The 12108-nt window shown below is 35.8% G+C and overlaps 1 protein-coding gene across 6 annotated transcripts in view; it reads left to right on the forward strand.

The window, feature by feature from the left end:
• chl1b (cell adhesion molecule L1-like b) overlaps nt 1–12108 on the forward strand; it is an 86226-nt gene that overhangs the window by 29299 nt on the left and 44819 nt on the right. For all 6 annotated transcript variants that reach the window (XM_053499043.1, XM_053499042.1, XM_053499041.1 and 3 more), the window contains exons 2-3: nt 9071–9263; nt 11682–11790. In XM_053499043.1, the coding sequence (XP_053355018.1) occupies nt 9170–9263; nt 11682–11790 (203 nt within the window). In that variant the 5' untranslated portion in view covers nt 9071–9169. The remainder of the gene's footprint in view (nt 1–9070; nt 9264–11681; nt 11791–12108) is intronic.

Consider the following 12108-nt stretch of genomic DNA (forward strand, 5'->3'; position numbering starts at 1 on the left):
TCTCAGCCACACACCCACTTCATGCCACTCAGATCACAGGCTAATATCATTATTGTCCCGAGAATGGATCCTCTGTGATTCACAGACTTCAAAGAGACAGAAATAGTGAGAAAAAAAATCAAAGAAAAAAATTCCTCTTGTGTTCACAAACACAAGCTTGCATTTACATTACCAGTAATGTTAATTATGTACTGTATTTTCCCTCACTTGTTCTATCTGCTAATTCAAACCCATCTCTTTTACCTTTCGTTCATTATATCATTCTCACTCACTTCTAACTTGAAAGCACATATGTGATTAAAAAGCCCCCGTGTTATACTATCTTTCATTAGTTACTATTGCGTGTGACCTTAGCTGTACTGAAAATGTATTATTTTTCCTGTACTGTAGTCTGCAGTGGCATGTTTTTTTTTCTTGTAAGAGCCGTATTTTATAATTTTATCGATGTTTATGGATAATCTATGGAATTTGCCCATTTGTATCATCTCAGTGATAAATGGATGATCACTTAATATTCCTAAACCTTAAACAAGTTAAAAAGAAAAATCAGAATGTGCTTCAGTTGTATCATTGTATGTTTATAGGGTTATATTTGTAGGTGTCACCAGTCACTTCATTAGGTACACCTGTTCAACTGCTTGGTAACGCAAGTATCTAATAAGCCAATTACATGGCAGCAGCTCATAGCATTTAGATGATCTGTTCATCAAGCAACAGAATTGGGAAGAAGGTTATTTATGTCATGCTGGTCTGAGTATTTCCAAAAAACTACTGATCTTCTATGATTTTCATGCACAACTATCTGTAGAGTTTACAACCAATAGTCTGAAAAAGAGAAAAAAAAATGGCCAGACTGTTTAAGCTGATAGAAAGGCAACAGGAAATCACAGCAAAAACGGCAACATCGCACAACACATTGAACCTGGAAGCAAATAGGCAACAGCAGCACAAGACCTTACCTGGTGCAATTCCTGTTAGGTAAAAACAGAAAACCAGTTCAACAGTTTACATGGGCTCACCAAAATTGAACAATAAAGCATAAAAAAGGTTTGACCATGGAAACGCCACACTAAACTTTGAGCATCTTGGATTCTGTCCTTCTCCAACTTTTCCACAGACTCTGGAAACAAGATTTCCAAATTAAATGCAAAATTTACTTTTACTTTCAAAGAGTCTGAAAAATGGTTTAGTTTTTTTTTCTCCTTAGCCAAGGTACTGTAAGATGCTTCTGTCTTTGTTTCAGGATTGGCTTGATATTAGGAAAGCAACAGTTGTAGCCCATTTCCTAAAGACTTATGGTGGCTCTTGGTGCACTGACCACACCCACTCAGCCCTCTCAGGTTCTTGAATTAGATTGGCTTGACCAATTTTTTATTGTCAAATGGTGGAAACCAGTTGGTCCCAGTTACACCTACTGTCCGGAGAAGTCTGGGGTAGAAATGGTCTTTATGGGGAAAATTGCTACCCAAAAGCCATATCGCTGACAGAAACATGTCTAAGCCACTTAATTATCCATGAAAACAGGGCCGAAAAATGGCAGCAGGTACTCTGGAATGGTGAGTCAAAATTTTTTATATTTGGCTGTAGCAGGATGCAGGTACTTTGCTAATGGGCAATAATGAGTACAATACAATAATTAGTGTCTGCAGGCTACATGGTAAAGGTTTCTTGCAAGTTTGGGGCTTAATTTCTGCAAATGCACTTGGAGATTTGATCGGTGTCCTTAATGCTGAGAAATACATGTATATACATATCCATCATGCAATACCATCAGGGAAGTTTCTGGTAGGCGCCAAATTTATTCTGCAGCAGGACAACGACTCCAAACATAGAGCCAATGTCACCTTCAGTGTAGAGAAAAACAAGTACTCCTGGAAATGATGGTTTGGCAAACACAGTGCCCTGATCTCAAAATCATCAAGTCTGCCTGGCAATACATGAAGAGACATAAGGATTTGAGGCAGCCCACATCCACAGAAAATTTGTGCCTAGTTATCCAAGATGTTTAGAGCACAACCTGCAATTTATACATTTATAGGTGAATCCTGTACCTGCAGTCAGACTTACAAAAGGATTAAGTCCTATATCTACACCTCCTGTGGTTGCCTTGGTTAGGAGTTTTGTATTTATTATAATTCTCTTTGGTCATTTTTGACAGATAAAGTACAGTAGTTACAATTTTAATCTTAATTGTTACGTTTTTCTTTATATATGAATATGTTAATATTTTCCATATGGAACGGCAAAACTACTATCTTTATTCTTTGCTTTTGACTGGAGTAGATCTTCGTGTAGTGAAATCTTGACCTAGACCTCAGGTCAGACCTAGACCTCAAACACTAATCAATAAAATCAATAAAATCATGTTGCAGTTTACTGATTGTGGGAAGGCACTGGATTGGATCGAGATTTTAAATTGTGTATTTGACAGAGTTAGAGGAGCTGTCCATCTATGTTGCCTGCAGTGAATTTTACTGATGTCACAGGGTTATTCATCATGCTGTCACTGAAGAGCTTAGGTCAGAAGCTCCACTGTTCATTTATTGTGCTCAGGCTGTATCCATCAACTTCTTCATCCTCTTACTATCTTGGTTATGTCTTTACATCCACTTCATCGTTCTGGGTATCTTTATAAATCTTGCACCAATGTATACTTTTAACCCCTTTACGCATTGCTTGTCCTTATTAATGTTGGGCATTTGACCTTTACTATTTCATTTCTATAATACTTAATTAAAGCATTAAGTGAGCATGAAGTCCTTCTCTGATTAATTACAATCACATCCATGTATTATAGACTACTGTGCAAAAGTCTTAGGCACCATATTATATGCTGTACCAATTTTGTTATACTATATATGTTTATCATGTCTACAGAATGATGTAAAAAATCATTCAGCATTTCCATATATAACTTAAAAATTAATAATGTACATAAGTATGCAGATATAATAAACATATATAAAAAAATTGGTACAGCATATAATAAGGTGCCTAGGACTTGCACAGGACTGTAGATAAACATGAATGTTGTGACAATACAAAATGTAATTAATAGAATGTAATATTTTAATTCGCAATAAACAGTATGTTAGTACCCAAATTTAGAGCCTTTGTGATGACACTCAAAATTGAGCTCAGGTGCTTCCTCTTTCCACTGATCATCCTTGAGATATTTCTACAACTTGATTGCAGTCCACCAGTGGTAAATTTAGTTGAATGGACATGATTTCAAAAGAAACACACCATCTATATGATGGTCCCACAGTTAACAGTGCATGTCAGAGCACAAACTAAGTTATGAAGTCCAAAGAATTGTTTGTAGACCTCCGAGATTGTATCGTGGCACAGATCTGGGGAGGGGTAAAGAACAATTTTTGCAGCAGGTGATAGCAATGAGCCTAGTGGTGAAGGGCCAGATTGTGATTGCTAGACTACTGCATTAGAGCAACTCCAAGACTGTAGGTCTTGTGGGATGCTTCTGGTCTGCAGTGTTTAATAAACATTAAAGTGCCGTACGGGAAATTCCCCAAGGGCATATAATTTGGGTCTTCATAAGGTGCCCTACTGTCACTTTAATTTCCCACCTTTTAAATCTCTTCTCTTTCATGCTTAATCTTATGAAATCTTTGCTGTGAGCAAAAGAAGTATAGGAATGGAGAAAGATGCCATCCATCTAAAATGGCTCTTCCAGATTTTTCTTGTCCCAGTTTTTTTTTTTTTTTTTTTTTGCTTCAGCCTTCCTCTCCTCCTCCTTTGGCACCTGTCTTATACTGATGTGCTTAAATAGTGCCAAAACTAGCATGGGTCAGAGGTCACACTGGGCTTCCCACGCTGGCAGCTTTTAGCCTCCTGCCAACTTCAGCAGGCATGGGTGTAAGCGAAGGGATTAGGAAATAGCCTGAGGTCCTTAAACAGGTCTTAGTTCTATATACATAAGCAATTGCCTGGCGGCTTGGCTGTTTCTTAATCTGTTCTGCAATAGCAAGCAAGCTCAGCATATGCTAATTAAGATATTTAATTATGAAGAAGGTGCTAACGTCAAAAGATGCTCATGTTTACCTGTGTACCAAGATGCTTTGTCACTTTTAGTATATACCATATGGATAAAGTACTTCTCAAGTGAACGTCTTTTATGTCCGGTCCCATGGTTTTCAAGCTGTCCCCTGCCAGATGGCCATAGTGCATCCTGCTAGACACTCAACAATAATGAAGACCAGCCAAATTTGATTTGATACAGAGGGCTCCAGTTCAATTACAGTGTAGATATAATATATCCATATGAGTGGTCTTAGGTTGCAATTACAAAATGTAAAAAATAGAGCATATTGTCTAAAGATAGTAAAAATAGGAGATTCATGATTCCCTTGTGTGCAAACCAGTTTTCTTAGCTTCTAATATTTTTTTTTTCAGTGAAATCACATAGGTTTTACACGAGGTTAGAGCAACCAGCATTGACTTGATGAAAGGAGCAAGATAGAGTTAATCCTATTATTTCACTACACAGACTTGTAGGGCAATGTTCATGCCCATCTGGATAACAAGAACCACCTAAAGAGAAACAATGGGAATCGACTTCTTGCACATATGTCAATTATTCAATAATGTCTTTATATAATGATATTTGATCCAAGTTGTCCTGTTGAGTTTGTTAAATTGCGCAGCATGTTAAGTATTGAAGAGGAAATCAGAAGCAAGGCAGTAGGAGAGGATGGGTCATGAATTCTTTCTGCTTGACTTTTTACTGGTTCAAAGAAGCCATTTGTCTGTGTGTGTGTGTGTGTGTGTGTGTGTGTGTGTGTGTGTGTGTGTGTGTGTTGTATGTCATGCTGAACATTATGAAACAAAGTCATTTAGTTGAGCCTGGTTGGAATTCTGAGACAACTTTTTTGTTCCACTTTCACAAACAATCATGTTATAATTAGTAGTTCTTTTTGCTACTGAGAGCCAAAAGGAAGTAATCTAATGAGCTGGGTCACAGCCTGAATGTTCATCAGCAGATACTCAAATGCTTCTATTCAGAGGTCCAAGTTGAACAAATATGAATTTAAGGTAATTAGTCCTAGTGACTTTAAGATTAGTCATAACCTCTTATTATAAATATCTATCTTTTGTTAGCTTTATAAATTAATATCACAGATTAATGTAATCTCATGGTAACTGCTATCTCAAACATTTATGTGTGTTTGTCGACGGGGCATAGCTCATACGTGTCCCCAGTAGTGAAATAGAAGTTGTGCTGAGCAGTTTTTTTTGTTAGAAATGGGTCTCTCAGCGGAGGAACAAGTATTTATAGTTGAGTATTAGTTCAGCTCATACAGAAATGGTTGTAAATGGGGTCTGAGTTCACTCTTCTCATGAAAAAGGTGGCAGAACAATTCCTTCTTATACCCATCCCATTCACCTGATCTTACACCACCTGATGCCTACTTGTGGGGAATGTTAAAACACAGTGCCACAGTACCACCCTTTAAAAAAATCTGTCCAGGGAAACGATGCCACCCTACTGAATAAAAGTACACTTACGTGTATAACAAATATATTCAAATCTTCTATAGTACATAGCAAATATACTAACAAAACGTTGTACCATTAGTGAATATATAAAAAGTATACTAATATCAGGCTGTTACCAATTTTTGGAATTAAACTAAAGCACACTTATTTAAACTTTGTTTTTCAATTTATTTTTGGCATACTTTTAAAAATTGCTTGAAATAAATACTGTTTTAATACAAAGTAGTCTGAGTATATTTTCAGTTTAATTTAAATGTGCTCTCTAACTCACTTTTGCGCATTCAGGCTCATTTATGTGCTTTCAGTATGTGCTCATTTATATTAACCTTTATCACATGTGTGCCCTCAATATCATAAAGCTACGCTTGCTCAGACTGCAGCAGCGGTAACGCTCTGCCACAATTCCAGCCAACCAGAGACTAAAGCAGGGTCACTACTGGTCAATATCAGCCAATCAGAAACTAGAGGTGGGCACATTTTATGTTTCTGGATTGGCTCCCCCATTCTCTGCTTCTGGTTTGAATTCGTTTTGAGTTATCGTTATTATTTCATTATTATTGGCAAAAGTGACATTTTATGTTTTTTGTAGGTAGTTTAAAGGTAGGTAGAAATGAAGTACATAGTTTAAACTGTAGAATGTATTATCTAATGTGTTAGTGCTAAATCTTATGTACTTATGTGCTGCTAGTATAATGCTCCCTAGCTTTTGGCCTGTTTTTAGAGTCTCTGCATAATAGCTAGAATCAACGTTTGAAGGTTTGAACCAATACAGTATAATCCAATACTGATGCCTGTCTTTGTTCAGACAACAGTTTATATTTCTTTTTTATGTGTTTGTGATATAACCTGAAGTTTTATTGAAGACAAACTATAGAACTTTTTTTTTTTTTTTAATTCAACTTATGAATAAAACCTGCCAAAAACATATTTAGCATTTGTAAATTGTTCTAAACTCCTTTAGTGTACTGGTAACACATTTGCAATACAGTATTATAGAAGACTGTGTGTACTGTATGTATATTTTTATTAACCACAAAGTGTACTTTTTAGTATTTGAAATTTGCCAGAAGTATAAACAGCAAGCTACTGCAATAAGAATATATTCATTAGTATATTTATATATTTGTTACACAGTAAAAAATTGCTGTAATGTACTTATAATATATTACAGATATACTTCCTTTTTTATTAATTACTGTCAGGTATGTACGTTAGTACATACACAGCCATATACTTTAAGAGTGTACTAAGTATAACTAAGTTTAGCACATAAAAGTATACTTGATACACTTAAAATTGTGCTTTTGTACAATTAAATTACAACTTAAATGCACTCAGTACAAAATTAGTTGTTTCAATATAACTATCTTTAGATGTACTCATCATTAGTCTGGCTGCAAGTAAACTTAAGGATGCTTTGGCATGCTAGGACTTTTTTTTCACAATTTCTTTTCCAGTTATTTTGTGCTAGTGTTTCTTTATCTGTTTATTCTGCTACCACAAGAGTATTGTATTGAGAGACAGAGGATGCCAGCTGTGGTAAAAAGAATAAGAAGGGCGTACTGAGGTCACACATGCTCTGCAGAGAAACATTTTTGCGCGGCGAATGGGCTCTTAAAAAAAAAAAAATCAAAAATACAGAAACACAAGCTGCATGAATGCTGGCAACAAAGCACTGGTCAATGAATAATAATAATAAAAAAAAATCTAAAATAGAAAAAACAGAAACCATTCCTGTATGTGCATGGAGGAGGCTAAAGACATCAAATCGAGTGCAACTTTACATCAAATCGTGCATTTGGGTTCTAACACATTTTAACACTACATTTAAAATGTGCCCGAATATAGAAATAATGTCGCAAAAATTCAGAACTTACAAATTTCTTCTTCTTCTTCTACTTTATATTTATTTATTTAGTTGCAGAAAAAAACTAAAACAACAACCATGCAAAAATGTCTGTCCTATTTCTTTGCTTATGTCACACCAAAGTCTGTTTAGTTTTTAAATTTTTTTTAATTCATCAAACTGTTCACATATGTGTAGATGGAGGGGAGGGTTAGTATATAACGTATATATATATATATATATATTTGTTGTTTTATGTAGTAAACCATTTTTGTAGTGGCAGGTTAGTTCCACTGGCAACCACAGCAAGTATATTTTAGACCTGTGGGAAACACTGGACTGTCACACCTGATTCTTATTTTTTCATTTAATATAAATTGTTTTTTATGGGCTTAATGATTAACTTATTTAAAAGCCTAAGAGACAGTGCATAGTAAAACTATCCTTATCTCCTGAAATACTGATGCCTATTAAGAGCCTAAATATCTCAATTACACATCTATTTAAATACAACTTGTTATTTAAGAACGTTAGCCAAATTTTAGCAATTTGATGAATCCCAAATCACTTGCTGTTTGCAGAACTAGTGTACTAGGTGGGGAATCCATTGATTTATTGGGTGAATAGGGCACTTACTTTAAGTAAGAATCATGCTTAATGTAATAAATACTCATGAATAAGGGAATTGTGCTTTTATAAAAAAAAAAATTGACTGTTCAAGAGATATTGAAATACTGCAATGAGGCAGTATCCAACAAAGCCAAAATTTGCCCTGAGCAATGAAATGTGTGGGGGTGGTGCAGTTGACACTCATATCTGAAGCACTGTCTAATTTGCTATATCTGAACCTCTTGTACCTGACTCCCTACGGAGTCTTCATTATATTGTAGTCTTTGATTTCTCACCACATGTGAACTTCACTATCATTCAAACGATGTGTTATACCAGACCTATTTTTCTTTATTATTATTCAAGGTTGGGCATTTATTACAAAATAACCATGAAAACAGTGGTCTTATAGTATGTCAAGCACCACTATATTCCTGCCTCTGTGTACTTACTTAAATATGCACAACAGCTGCTCACTGGAAGTGGCACCCGTTCTATGGCAGTACTCTCATTCTTAAAAACAGTTAATCAGAATGAATTCATAATTCAACATAATTTCTGCAACATCTGCTGATCATTATCATAACCACAGGAGGCCACTTTTTTATTTACATTCATTCCTGTTTGTATGATGCATTATATAAAAGAGGATGAGGGAAATGTGTCTGCCACTCACTCCAACAAATAATAAACAGGGATACAATGTCTGGTTCCTTGAAGTGTTCAGGAGAAATCTTTAATATGGAAATTCTGCTTATTTTGTCTAAAGAGACGCGTGGGTAGGATGCACTAATGCAGGTGTGCTCTTTCAGCGAAATGTGTGTATATGCGCGTGTGTGCATGTGTGTGGGTACATGGGGATGTTCAAATGTGTGTGTTATTGAGCACACATGCTCCTGTGCACTTTCTGTGGGCATATGGTGTGTGCGAGTGGGTGTGAATATTTGGGGGGAATGAACTATCTAACACGTGTGTGTGTGTGTGTGTGTGTGTGTGTGCGCGCCCACATCTTGATATTTTTTATGTGTAGCAGTGGATGATTCTAAGCACTTGAGGAGGTCATGTGTGAATGATAATTGTGTGTTGTGTCTTGCACAGGTCACAACTCTCCTGTACCTACTGGAGTGAGATGTACTGAGATCTGGCCCACACCATCTTTTCTTCCTACTCTTCTTAACCCCAAGTGTGTGGCCAGTGATGCAATTACTGTGGAGGTTGTGCATCTCCCTTCTACTGGGAACACTTTTTAATACCAGGCATCTCACCAGTGCTCTGGACATTCCATTGGAGAGTAAGTTAAGATTGTCATATTATAATTTCCCAGCACTAATAATTTATTTACTTCTTAATTTTCATATTTGTTTTAGTCATGGATGCAAAATTATGGATATATTCCCTATAATCCTGCAAAGTATCGAGTGAACATTTTTTTCCAGGTTCTATTTTTTTCCCCAGTTATCTTATTAATTCAAATTAGTGGACATATCTAAATGCATATTTTATACATCATTTATCTAATCATTTTATTTTGCTATTCTCTAAAAAAAATACACCAATTGTTTTTGTTCTATTAAATTAGTGATTGTATAGATCTGAATGTTTTCAGAGTTTGTAGAGAATAAGCCTATTTGCTGAAAGTTTTTTGCTTTAGGTCTGTAACAAGGACTAAAACAATTTAGTAAAATAATTCTATTTAAATAATTGTGTGAACACAGTCTGCTGACACTGGCAATTGAAAGGAAAAATTGCAACAAATTGGCCATGGGCTAATTAACATCTGTCCGCATTCGGCCCTGGAGCTGAATTTTAGACACCCCTGCCATTGAACATTTATCTCAATCTAAAAAAATTTTTTTGGGAGACTACATTAACATTGTTGTGTGCTAGAAGAGCCATACGGCTGGTTGTGATTAACTTCTGTTTCATCCATTGATACCTCTAACATCCAAACAGAATTTTTTTTTTTTCAAATGTCAAATTGTAGATCTTTATATTTTGGTATTTAAAGTATTTTATTAAAGCACACTAAAAAGCCAACACCTTGCACATTTTTGAATCCCAATTGAGCGCTAAAAACATTGTACACATCTTATTTTCACTTTTTGATGTAGAAACTCGGAAATAAACTGCTTTTGCTGCACAGTGCTGAACTAATAATGTGACTAGGGTGCCTCAACTATTCTGAGAAGGAAAGAAAAGGAAAGAAGCCTAATTATGCCACTGGGAACTTCACCCCATGATCTAACCTATTCCATTTAATGCTTTTATTTTCTATTTCAAATTTATTTAAATAAATCACACACACACACACACACACACACACAAAGTTTATCTAAAACTAACTACTGCCTGCACAAGAACACAAAAATACATTACACCAAAACGTAATGGCTGCCCCCTGTTAATACTTCAGCCATAGCCAGTTACTTTAGGAAATAATAGTTAAAAAAAAAAAAAAAAAGGAATACAAGAAAAAAAAAAAAGGTTGTACCGTGGCCAATCCAAGTTATCTGGTCAACATTGTTACCATTCATAAAAATGGTGTTCGCTTGGCATCACCCTACTCAGGTAATGAGTAAAACTAATTATTTATTTATTACTTTATTTTTATATTTGTTTTAGTCACGGATGCAAAATTATGGATATATTTCCTATAATGCTGCAAAGTAACAAGTGAACATTTTTTTCCAGATTCTCGAACACATTAATAAGACAAAACAATTTCTCCAGTTATTCTATGAATTAAAATTAGTGGACACACACACACACACACACACACACACACACACACACACACACAAAGTTCCAAACAGATGAAACATCCATGCACATAGACATGTAAAAATCAATTATTAGAGAAGTCACGTGTGCTAAAAGAAGCAGCTATTAGATAAAATAAGAAAATACCCCTTTGACCCTTGCACCTATTACCATAGGGTTGGCATGGGGACTGGAGCCTATCTCAGGAGATTTAAGGCATGAGGCAGAGTACACCCTGGACAAAGTGCCAATCCATCGCAGGGCACACACATACACATACTTACACTCTACAGGCAATTTTAGGAACGCCAGTTAACCCAATCTGCAGAACTGTGTGAGGAAACCAGAGAACCCTGAGGAAACCCACCAAGCATGGGGAGAACATGCAAACACCATGCACACAGAGCCAGGGTAATCAAGCCTGGCTGGGAATCGAACCATAGTTTTAGTGCTAGTGCACAGTGCTAACCACTACACCACCATGCTGCCTACAGTAATTGCTAATAATGCAAAAGATTATCTGTTTTATCTACACCCCACACCACACCTACAAACCTGAATAACTGCATAGTGTTTGAATTTGTGTAACAATGTGTGTAAATACAGAGTATGTGCCTAATAAACATTTCCCAGCAGGCCAGTTTACTTTACAGGCATCATCAACTTAATGTCTACTTGATCTCAGCCCATGATTCGGGCACTGATTATGATTACAGTTCAACTGATTATTTTATTTCATTTGACCATATTATTATGTTTATTTTTTGTACATCCTGTATTAGACCTGCAAATCATTGTTAATCAAGGACTAAGGTCACACAGTCACAGTAGTACACATGCAGCATTGCCCATCATTAATGTTAGCACACAAATGAGGCTTACCATAGGCCTGTATGTATCATGTTATTACTGTTTAGTTTAACTAAACCTCTGTGCTTTCTTTACCCAGTTGAGCAGTCGCCAACAATAATAGAGCAGTCACCACCTACTCTTATCGCTTTGTCTTTTGAGGAGAGTTTTGCTGTCAAGTGTGAAGCTAAAGGGAATCCTGATCCAGAGTAAGTACACAAACAAGTACACATGCACTCATGCCTAGACTCACACAATAGATCGTTAGCATTGCCAAAAGAGGTGTATTTTATAAGAAAATTGCTGCTCCTGCTGTCTGATGTCATGTTCTTAATAAAATTATGCACATTTTAAAACACGACAAATATTTGGAGAACATTAACTTCTGCAGTTCTATGTAATATGACTAATTAAACTATAAAAGATCTTTCCTAAATCAGGAAACTGTTGTTTATGGCTGCCGACAAAAGTCATGTACTGTAATATTATATTGTTCGATTTATTTAAGTTTTTTTTTTAGTGCAACA

The sequence above is a fragment of the Clarias gariepinus genome, chromosome 6 (genome assembly GCF_024256425.1).
Source record: "Clarias gariepinus isolate MV-2021 ecotype Netherlands chromosome 6, CGAR_prim_01v2, whole genome shotgun sequence".
Taxonomy (NCBI): domain Eukaryota; kingdom Metazoa; phylum Chordata; class Actinopteri; order Siluriformes; family Clariidae; genus Clarias; species Clarias gariepinus.